General features: G+C 36.1%; 1 protein-coding gene across 2 annotated transcripts in view; it reads right to left on the bottom strand.

The window, feature by feature from the left end:
- The window catches only part of BANP (BTG3 associated nuclear protein), a 144261-nt gene that overhangs the window by 120106 nt on the left and 12007 nt on the right, over positions 1 to 12148 (bottom strand). For both annotated transcript variants that reach the window (XM_032195908.1, XM_032195909.1), the window contains exons 3-4: positions 10853 to 10947; positions 9321 to 9520 (exon numbers count right to left, since the gene is read on the bottom strand). In XM_032195908.1, coding sequence (XP_032051799.1) covers positions 9321 to 9520; positions 10853 to 10947 — 295 coding nt within the window. The remainder of the gene's footprint in view (positions 1 to 9320; positions 9521 to 10852; positions 10948 to 12148) is intronic.

Raw genomic sequence — 12148 nt, 5'->3', positions numbered from 1 at the left:
ATTTTTGAACCCTAAGCACCTCCAGACACTAACGTGAAAAATATTTCTACTCTCAAAACTGGAGTCCACGTGAATATATAAGGCTTTTCTGCCCCCTTCTGTTTGTTACGTTTGATATATTACTTTGTAAAATGTATAGAATGCAACATATGCTTCCATAATCTGGTGCGCTGTGTCAAATGCATTAAAATTTACAGAGCTTCACTAAATAAAATCCTAATAATCTTTTTCACCCATTTTACAGCAGTCATGGAGTAAACACTATTCCCTTTCATTAAAAACAATAATTCTTTGCAAATGTTTATTTAAGAAAAAGGAGCAGCATGAGCCATACGAAGGCATTTGTCCTGAAGCAAACTGCAACTGATGTTCTCTCTGCCTTTATTTCTTCAATGCAATAGCTGGCTGTGTTCACGGAACCGTAGAATTAAGGTAAATGTTCTGCTCTCCGCAGCAGTTATCTAATATGACCTTATGGGATTTGGCAACGGCGTAGGTCAGCCTACCTTTTAATACTTCTATAATTGGTTTTAAATGTTCTTAGATGTTAATTACACTAGTAAATGTCCCCCCTAATCCATGTAAATAACTCAAAGCCTTTTTGATCTCCATGTACGCCTCCCTTTTTCATTCTCAGATACTCTTACAATTAAAGGGTGCTGATTTCTAAAATGTCTTGACACGAGGGGCAAATTCCCTGTGCATTCAGCACTCTCATTTCTTAGCTTGCTCTTAAGAATAGTGATATATTGCACCACGAGGGACTCCATGCAACTGATTTTCTGTTTTTGCACCATAAATTTCACTGAAGTCTGGGATGCAGAACGAAGTTGCTGTATATTAGCTAAGTGGGAATAAATGCTTACCCACATGTGGCTCAGAACACACAAATTATTTCAGATGTTTCAAAACTCCCCTGTTTAAAGGATTTCACATCTGTCACATGCTAAGAGCAACAACCAAGAAGTTTAAGATATGATAACACTGCAAATTGTCAAATACTAAGCTTCCCAACACATCTGCAAGATCGAAACCCTTGTCTAAAACAAGAAGAAATCTTATTACCTAAATTTATCACCTTTATTTTAAGTGCATATTGCTGAAAATCTTAGTTATTGTTGTATTTTTTTAAGAATTCAAAATCATACCCTTAGTTTTGTTTTGTTTTAACCTCATAGGCATATTTTAATCACCATCATAATTTCAGAAAATCCGCATACTTTGCATCTATTTCTCACACAGAAATTATCAGTCGCTACTTGCTAAACTATCATCTGAATCACTGGACCATTACAAACAACATTTCATCAGAAACCATTAAGTTAAGAATATATGGACTGGGAAAAACAAATCAACACAGTTCAAATCTTGGTCACTTCAAAAAGTTTTTATAGATTAAGTCTATATCCATGAATTATTGAACTCTCCAAAACACAGCTGAAATGTTACTATTAAATTGTTATTTTAATTCTATAACTGACCTTGTATTCTCAACCTAAAGGCTATCTGAAAGTTATATACTGTTTCTGAACTTATCAAATCCCACCAACAAATTACTAAACACTTGGCTCCTCAGTATCTTAGTGCAACAATAATGGAATGTGAAATTCCAATGAGAACACTGCTGTACAAACTTCTTAAATACAAGACACCACTTCTCCCTAGTCCTGCATGAATTTTAACTCCCAATAGTGGAGGGATTAAATGTAAGATACACTGAAACCAATGATACATGGAATTTGGAGCACTTGTTAATGCTCTGTAACAAAACTCCAGACAGGCTCAACCAACAGACGAGCTTAATTTCCAAATAGCTAAGTCTCTAGCACACGCATCCAAAACAAGAATGATGATTGTTTGCAGCACTGCTGCTGTAGATCGTACCAGATAAAGCAAATAGCAATAAAAATCAGAGTCATGAGAGTCCTAAAACTATTTTTAAGATAATCGTGTAGTCGTCCTAACTGCAACAAATCACCGAAGTTCACTGAATTTGTAGCGAGTACTTGTACCTGAAATGCAGGTCTCAATGCAGGTAAAAAGATGTCGATCAATATTACAACTGACGACCAGAATCAATCTAAAGATGATGAGAAGGATGATGATCTCTCCTTTTGAGAAATTAGGAGACTTTGGAAAGCATTATAGTATTTTTCAGGGAATCAAACATTTAAATATTTTGTTCAAACTGCAGAAGAAGAAACTAACACTATGCAGCTCTGGATAAAAAGATGTCAGGAAAGATGGGCTGCCATCTAATTGCAGAATTCCATCATTTGATTAGTTCAGTTTTATCATCCAAACTGATTTTAAGAGAGAACTGCGGTTTTCAGATAAACATGTCTACTATACCTCCAGCAGTTATGTGGGGTTTTCAGCCATTCTTTTACAAATTTCAAGCCACAATTCTTCCAGGCTAAAATACAGCTAAGCATTGGCTGGCATTGTAAGGAAGCAGTAGCTAATTTTCGTCTTTTAAGAAAAACATAGAGATTGCATTTCATGCATTCAGCTTGAAAACACACACAAACGCACGTGTAAGCAACCCTTCTATCACCTGGCTTTGCAGTGAGAGATTTAAAATAATAATAATAATAATAGGTGGCAGAACTGAAAACAAAAGCCACAAAAGGCAGGAAAATAACAGCATTTTGAGCCAATCAGTGCAATTATGAATGGCAGTTCAAGTCCTAACTCCCTTAGTCAAACTTCAACTTAGTCTAAAATGCTATTTTTAAGCTTCTTTTGCTTATATTTATGTGCAATCTTAAAAAAAAAAAAAATTGAGATTCTAAACAAAATCTTAAAGAATAAATATGCTCTAAAGTCTTGATTTAAAAAAAAAAAATTATGATCTTTAGATATTGTTATTGTTAACTTTGTTCCCTAACCGGGACTGCGCCTGAGATGACCATGGTGACAACAGGTCCCAGACAATTCCCCACAACCAGGCAGGACCCGCACAAAAGCCGTTCAACGCGAGGGCAGCACGCTCATCCCCAGCTCTTGATGACACAATCCCATTAATTATAAACAGAACCCTCACTGGCTGAAGCTCCAGATATGACACTCCAGCCGTTAATTTAAAACAAGTTTGTTTGCACACAATACCATTGACTGACAACAGAAAGTGGCAGGGAAAGTTTGGTAATTTATTGATACCGCAGGGTCCAGTCCAAAACAATGACAGAAGTTCATCTGTGTTTTTGTCAGCCACTCCCAGACTTCAAGGCCTGTGCTAAAGACTCCGCTGGAAAGCGCTCGAACACAAGATATTCCGAAGGATAAGTAAACACTGCTTGCTTACAGAAAGTGACAGGAATTTCTGAAGACCTGATGAACTCCAGAATGTTTCCAGAGAGCCTCCTAACACATTCTGATTACCACCCCAAATAACTGACTGTTTTCAAGATATTATCAATAACAACTGTTTGTCTTTTTTTTAAACCTGGCTTAATTTTACTTTTTTTTTTTTTTTTTTTTTTCAGGCTGACTGTTGAGCTGTCTTGGGGGCTGAATAAGCTACCAGACAAATATTTTTCCAGGCCTAAGTTCAGTGCATGAGATCAGGCTCACGGCAGGCAGAATAATGTACCTGCAACTTGAAAAATAAACCATCTGCCATACATCTTGCAGGGTACTACAGCCCTCAATACACGCTTTGTTTCAAGCCGTAGTAACCTTAAAAAAATCCTTTCTGCAAATTGAGTATCTTCAGACTTGAAGCAAGCATACTTCCACTAAGGGAGAGTTAGCTTCTAACTTTACTTGAAGGTATTAACAATCCAAGAGGTTTATAATGCTAATCTATTTGTCAATGAGTTTATAACGGAATGAAATAATAGCCATGAATTAAATTCAGAGAGTAGTTTACATTGCCTAATGAGTTGCAGAATCAACCAAAGAAAATGTGGAAAAGAGGTTAACTACATATCCCAGAGCCTCAACAGCCATCATTTAATAAAGGAACTTAAGAATGACTATTCTTGTTAAAAGCCAGGAGTAGCACAGTTTTGCCATAAGGATTTTTATTCATTTTAACAAAATGCAACAAAAATGAAAAAGCTATTCTACACCTGACAGCATGAAATTAGATTGGTTAAGAGGGTTGCAATTCCTAGGAAAAAAAAAAAATATATATATATATATATATATATATATATATATATATATGCACAAGAAAAATTCTGGCATTTGTTTTTTATACTTATACTTGGAATAGATTATTTTTCCCTTTTCCCCTAAAGGCTCTATGCAGGGGGCAACAATACTTTTGGGAAATTCAAAACGAATGTCATACTGTAATTTTTCTCCCTACTCCCACGCTGCTTTACAACTTCATTTAAAATCATCTCACTTTTCAGTTTTGTATTACTCACCTGCAGAACCACTTGTAAACAACGATACACCAGAAATACAAATCTGCAACTGCAAGCAGAGTGGATGAACAAACCCCATTCATCAAACCTTACTACGCCCTGTTGATTAATCTTAATCATAAAGCAAACACGTTAACAAACTACATCTACAAAAATTAAGCAAGTTCTTACATCCCATCTGGTACACAACTGCATCAAAAGCCTTCTCCTGTAAAAGAGATGTAAAAACCTTGGTTTGCACCTTAAGACAAAAAAAGACAAATGCTGTTTTCCAGAAGCAGCTGACTTAAACTACCAACACTGCATTTAAATGCAGTCTGGTCTATCCGAAGCAGCTTTATTTTTAGAAAGCGTCCAACCCGTTAACAAGTCATGCCCAAGGATACCGTATCAGGCCCTTGCACAAATATTGAGTGCATTAAACTCTGCAATTCCATTTAACTCTCCAGTTCCCATTAAAGACAAAAATATATGAAATTCTATCTCTATGCTTAGTGATCGGTATCCTTAATCGGTCAGCCACAAATGCATGTAGTAAAGAACCAGATGTATGTGGTCTGTATTTCAACTTTACCATAACAAAGGATCAAAGAAAATATTGGAACTAAAGAAACTCTATTTACATACGAATTTCCATATTTCATCAGAAACATTTTTATCTTGAAGAAAATAGCAATTTAAAATTTAAATCCTCTCCAAAATCAATACATTTCTAAAACTGTTACTCTCAGTTACATAACGATAAAAAAAAAAAACACTTAAAAGTACAGTAGAATTGCACAATGTAACTTTTGCAGAAAATATCCAGAAAAACAAATGATGGAAGGTTCTGTGAAACCAAAACAAATTCCTGTGTTATCTAAAGCAATCAACCTGAACCATTTATACTTGGGCTTACCCACGCAGCAAAATGATTAATGGAAAGATGCTGACAAAAATAACAGTTTCTGGACTGAAGTCTTTCAGATGAAATATTTTCTTTAAAATGCGGATAAAAGATTTTAGCTGCACTGTCACACGCTGCGTTCATCAACTTATAAATCTCAGGACCTGGGCACATGCTCCGTTTCAGACTTATCATTTGGGGCTGCCATTCCGACAGGCAGCCGGCACTGCACCAGCTGTGCTATCGAAGAAGCTTTCGGCAGCTACTGGAATTTCTGACCATGGTGGTACCTCATAAAGAAAAGTAATTAGATATTTTTAATAGCCGTATTGCCAGGAAATGTTGCAGACGGAGGACGAGAGACAATCACTTCCTGGACAGGGAAGCGGGGCTGTACAAATGCTTCATGAAGCTGGAAAAGCTGGGATTACTGGGACAAGGCACTTACTCCCCGCATCGACTCATTAACTTACATTGCTACTGTTCTTGGCTCTTTTCAAGCTCCAAGTTTAACACGACCCTGTGCAATCTAAGGATTTGTGTTTTGAAAACTTCTGATGGTCTTTCTAAATAATCGTGGAGAAACTAGGCTTATTTAGTTCTGCTCTTCCTGTAATAACTCACGGAAATACAGCACATCACATCTCCAATTCTGCACGACTTCCTTTAAAATGTTTTCTCCTGTTAGTTTTTGCTGTAGCTTAAGCTTCTTTCTAGGAGATCTAAAAATTAGCCTGCTGTTCCTGAGTATCCCAACTGCTCACAGAAATTACTCTTTACACAGGCCCATATATCCTTTACTTTCCTGCATACCTGCACTGCAAGTAGCTGGAATATAACGAAGTACCGTAACAGCAGATCAGCATCAAAAACAGGAATGAAAGAACTGAGCACGGTCCAGCATTAGTACACCTTCACGGACACAAAAAATCAAGAGCAATAGACAGTACTCTAATTTCTGAATACAGCATTTCATAATTTTCCAAGAAACATCAACAAGCCTTCAAAGTACACATACCCAGAAAAGGATGCTGGAAGATTTCCACACAAATCAAGCCTCGCGTGCGTAATAGACAGAAAGCAGAGTAAGACTAAAACGTACTGCACTTCTGTCCTGGGAGCTAAAAACATGGGGTGGTTCCAGATTTATTGCAAGTCTCCTTGAAAACTTCTGCTTCATTTCCCTAACAAGAGTTTGTAAAACTTGGAAACAATAGCTTGGCACCAAAAAAAGGTACAAGTTATCCCTGTAAGTCAACATATTAAGCTTTCTAGAAAAGGCCATTTATCATCGAACGCAAGTCTGACAACCATTACCAAAGTTACACTGCTGCCTCCATAACACAACTGGATGGTCAGATGATATTTTATCGACTCCAGCTCATCAGCAGCCAATATATAACAGCACCACACACATTTTAAGACCCCACATCATAGTCACAGTGCTCAGATGTGAATTTACCTGTTGCACTGCAACTACACAACTGCCCCACAAGGTGAGCCAGAAAAAAGCCCCTCTGTCTGAGTTGTCCTGGTTTTCATCACTTGATGACCTGCACATATTTCCAGCTGACAAGCCTTAAGAAATTCATTGAATTTTAAAAGCACAAACACAACAGAGCAATCAAACTGCATGAATTTATAATGCACAGTCCACATGCTTTACTGTGTGCACTGCTGTAACACACATTTTGATCGTATTAAATCTGCACTAAATTAATGCAAGCAACTAAAACACCAGAAAAAAAAAGTTTAAAAAAAAAATCACTCTAGAGTGGAAGGAAAGAGATCACAAATCTAAAGGTATTTCTTGAAAAAAGGTAAGAGTCTGATGTACTGGCATCTGCTTGACCTATCTTAAGTACCTACACCATTTTTGTTGGTATTATTGTGGCAGAAAAAGGAGATGGGGGTTGATGAATCTCATTCAGATGCAGAATCCATTATCCAAAACACTAACTGTGGCTGGCAGCTCTCCACTGCCATCTGCAATGGAAGGGGAAGAGGAAACAACACAGAGTTGATACAACATAACAATCCACATAGGTTGTGAATCAGAAACAATGAACAAGCCATAGAGGCTTTTATGAATGAATGAGAGACAGGAAATTCAGTGAAACATTCCATCCCTTTGAAATTGAAGTGTTATTAACGCCAAAAAGACCTGCAAGTTAAACACATACACCCCTGTTTTCTTTTGAGTCACATAGACTGCTACAAGAACAAAAAGCTTAGTGAAAACGCTTGTGTAATATTTCAGTTACTTGCTCTATGAGCCAAACAGTTATTATAGGTACTTAATCTCTTTTGATATGGAATTTAGCTGTAATTGACCTTTTTCACATATCATAGGGAAACTCCAAAAGCATGAGGTAATGTAGACACGGGACCTGTTTAAAGAAAAATTAAATGGAAGAAGGGAAAAGGAAAATATCCAGTGATCAAAATGATCATGAACAGCATACGAAAAAAGGCCAATAAAGGAATTCTGGAGTACCAACACTGTATGTGGACATCTAAAAAGGAAATTACTTTTGGAAAAGTATGAAAAACGTGAAGTGTTCCTAACTAGGCAGGTGTCTGTTACAGCAAAATAAGCAGACTTCAAATCTACACTGAAAATAAGAGATATTTGAACTTTTAAAAAGAGATCAAGAACCACATCAAGTTCTTTATCCTTTCAGATTTTTCAATACTGATTTGGTACATTTCTGAAAACTAGACTCTGTTCATCACAAGTAATCACTTTCGGTTGTGGGGTAACAGGCAGTCTGCATTATACAACAGGTACAACTGCACGAGCAAAGTGTTCCCTCTGAATGTAAAATCTCCAACTTTGAACTTCTTGTGGTAGCAAGATTATACTCCATCCTGTTTCATAAATGCATGAACTGCAAGATACCATAAAATGTGACTATGAGCTAAGATACACTCTTTAACTTAGAATACCTATTATACAAATAGCAATACGAAAATAAATATATATATATATATATGTGCAGCAGTTAAGTGTATGGTGGTATAACAGAAAAAGGATAGTGTTTGTGGTTTGTTTTCTTACCTCACATGGATGCAACTCAACATAAAGGAACTAATTTTTTCTATAGAGATGTAGAGTAGTGCACCTGGAACAGTGCACTGAGCAAAACGTATCAAAAATACATACAAAATATTTTTCAGCTATTAACAAAGTTCAGAGTGAGTGATGAAATATCAGAAGATTGAAAAACAGACTGACAAAAAGCATATTAAGTTCATGTATGTTGACTAGAATGGTATGATGTGAAAGTTGTCTATGAATATTATGCAGTTGTAATGGAAAATAAAGTGTCATTATTTAAAGAAGTATTAAGTTTTTCCTAGCTGTAGAAATATGAATGATGGAAAAGTTGTAACACAAAAAAAGTCTCTTGATCATCATATTCCTCTGGCTGGAATAATACCCATGGTAAAACGATAGGCACATCAGTATTTAAGATACTTAGAACCATATTAGGCAACTCATAAAGGTACTCCAGGTCAAACCTTCCCTTTCATCACAGTGGATTAGATTATTTAACAGATTTTCCATCTCCTACTTCTAACCCCAAAATAAACATAAGTGCTATTCTACCAGGAGTCTTTAGAAAATAAGCACATATAATACTCTGCCGTATTTCTGTCTGATAAAAGTAAAATGAGAAGCAATCAGAATGATGAACTCACCAATTCAAAACAACCACATAAATAAAAGTAAAGCAAGTCTACAAAACCCATCTAAAACAGATGATGTGACTTTTCCAGAGATGGATGAATCTGTCTAGTTTAATTCAAAACTAAATGTGGAAATAGTTGCAAACTGTCCGTGGACCGGTGCGACATGATCAGTCTTATTCTAAGTAGAAGTAACATCATGAAACTGGTACAAAAATTACCTCTGAGAAAATAATTCTACATTCATAAGCAGCACACCAAGTTCCTGACAGCTATAAAGAAAGCTGCAGAGCCTGACGCCAGGGAAAAGGATTTAGGTTATTTTAAAAAGCACACTGATGAGTAATCTATTCTTTTCTTACCATCGTACTTTATTGCAGGTCTGCGTAGCGCCAAGAGGAGAACCTGCCACCATGGGGACTTGGATGGGGCTGTGCTGTTTGTTCATGACAAGATCCAACTTCTCTTCCAGTGATTTACAGGTAGCCTCTAGTGCCAGCAACTTTGCCTCAATGCTATCCAGTCGCAGGCATATTGTCTGATTAATGGAATACAGGAATGACTAGAAAGGGGAGAACGCAAGAGAAACTGCTTTTAAAGACTTACATGTTTATCTTCAGCAACATACACATAAGGAAGCTCCAGATAAATGTGACTGGAAAACAATTCTAAAGGAACTAGCAATGTGCCTAGTGACTAAATTCAGCCACATACAGAACCGATGACATTCAGGAGCATTTTAATATTCTCGTAGTCTTTCAGATCTTTATTTAGAAGCCAAAAGCACCCAAGCCAAACACATTTTCACCTAAGCACTTTGTTACTATGATTCCTTACACCACAAAATCATTTTAAATCACATGCCAAAGCTTTTCATTCAATATATTTAAAAACAAAAGTATATAAATCAATGAAAGCATCCTTCTGGATAAAATTAAATAAGAATTTCTTTCCTTGTCCAAACAGATACATTTGGATAATTACAGTGGAATTGTATCAACACAAATCACTTCAGGGACAATAAATGCCACTCACTTCAGTTTTCTCCTGAACAGCAAATCAAGAAAAGCAAATAAACAAACTTTGTTTTCCTAAGCAATTTTATTTAAAAGAAAGCATATTCCACTTGGTTCCCCTTGGGAAAAAACAGGCTATTGAAGGGTAATGGTACACACACTCTCCTCTGCAAACAGCAACTGTGCCATCTTGTGGCCCTCAACTACAAATTACACCCCATCGAGCTGCTTTGCAGTGCTGCTTCCCCCCTGCTGTCTTAATACGGAGCTTCAGTTTCTATGGCAGAATTTCTAGACAAAATTACATACTGCTTAATGTGCATAGCAGTAAAATACAACTCACGCGCCTATGCTCCAAGACAAAAACATTACTAAAACACAAGAGAGAGCAGCATGGGAAGTTCTGCAAGTACAGAAGAGCCTGAACCAAATATAGCTCAACTCTTAGGGGAACATTCTTAGCTTAAAGTAATAATCTTAAACATGCTGAAAGTATCTGCATAGTGTAATAAAAATATATTCAACGTATTTAAAATATACTTATTACAATACCTGGGTATTGTCATACAATATATCAAATTTATTCTTAAGGGTTGAGATTATTCACTTCATCAAAGAAGATGGAGCGATGTTTGAGCTACTAGAATTATTTCTGATTAAATTTTATATTGCATATGAAATTTTTGCTAATGATTTTCTACCAGGAGGTTAGCCAACTATGCAGATTTTAAAATTTATGCAGAAAATAAACACACAAACATTTACAGGGATACATTTCCAGTACTATGCATGAGCATTAGTTCATTTGATATCATTTCCCCAAGAAAAATAATTTAATTGGCATTATAAGTAAAAACAGAAAAGGGTATTATTGTAACCTTAATAGAGGGATCCTGGCAGTTAATTTCTATCCGCTGACGTTTCAGAGTAGGCTCTACGTCATCGTCTGTCACTTCATGATTCTCCAACACGACTGCAAAGAAAAATAAGCATTGCCATAGCTTATAATACAAGAGGTAAAACTTGGATTAAAAATATATTAAATGGACAAATCAAAAAATATGAAAGGAGTTTAGTTAACATACTGTATATTTCTATTTTTTTTTAATGCTTTCTCTTAAATATATATGATAACTTACTTCTGGCTTCTGAACCCTCACACTCTGCAAAACTGTAAGCAGTTCTAATTCTGCATGAACGCAGGATTTCTCCCACAGAATCATAGAATCATTAAAGTTGGAAAAGACTTCTAAGATCATCTGGTCCAAGCTTTACCCTAGCACTGCCAAGTCCACCACTAAACCATTAATTTCTCTCCAGTAGCGATTAACTAAACCCTGAAAATTTTCCAAAATAAGTACTTGGTTATGCAGACCTATTGATCCCAAACGCTTTTAATCTAGAGGTAAACACTCTGAAGAAACAGTAACAGAAGTGTTCTGAACTTAGAACTGGAAAACCCCGCTGGTAAAAGGAAGACGTAGAGCCCTGAACAGTGTCAAAGTCAGAGCATCACCTGAAATGAGCCCAGGTTCAAGGTCCTTTATGAAATCGAGCAAAGGAAAGCTTGTTTAAGGTTGACCACGCTACAGGTGATAATCCTTGGATGCCCACCAAGTTATGAACTAGGCTGGGATAGGTAAGTCTCACGTTTTCCTCCATCTCTTTGGGTACATTTCTGAAAGAACTTTTCTGTTCTGCATCAGAAAAGTATTTTTAAATGTGTTTGTGTTTTCTGTACCTGCAGTTACTGTTCTTTCTGTCAACACTTACTCACTTATACATGACAGCATTGGATTAATGCCTGCAGTTGATTTCAACATGTTTTCCCTTAGATCAAATTCTAAGTAAAGGAAATCACCATGCTTGCTTTCAGAAGTGTTTTTCAAATTTACTGTCATTTTGCTATAAATCCAAAGAATTTTAACAATGTTTGAGAGAAGATATTTTACAAGTAAAACAATGATTCATAATTGACGGGTGATAGTTCTTATTCAAGGAAAAGTCTCAAACATGGATTTGGTCTGAAATAAAAAAAAAAATTCATTTTGGCATATAGAGCTTTGGCAGTAGTCTACCTTTGAAGAAAAAAGTCTCTAAAAGAAAAGTAAAAAAAAAAAAAAAAATTAACTTGATCCAAAGGGTACTAGAAATACATAAGTAAAGATGTCCAA

Source organism: Aythya fuligula, chromosome 12, assembly GCF_009819795.1.
Source record: "Aythya fuligula isolate bAytFul2 chromosome 12, bAytFul2.pri, whole genome shotgun sequence".
Classification (NCBI taxonomy): domain Eukaryota; kingdom Metazoa; phylum Chordata; class Aves; order Anseriformes; family Anatidae; genus Aythya; species Aythya fuligula.
The sequence above is the reverse complement of the archived record's forward strand: the minus strand, read 5'-3'. Positions and strand labels throughout refer to the sequence as shown.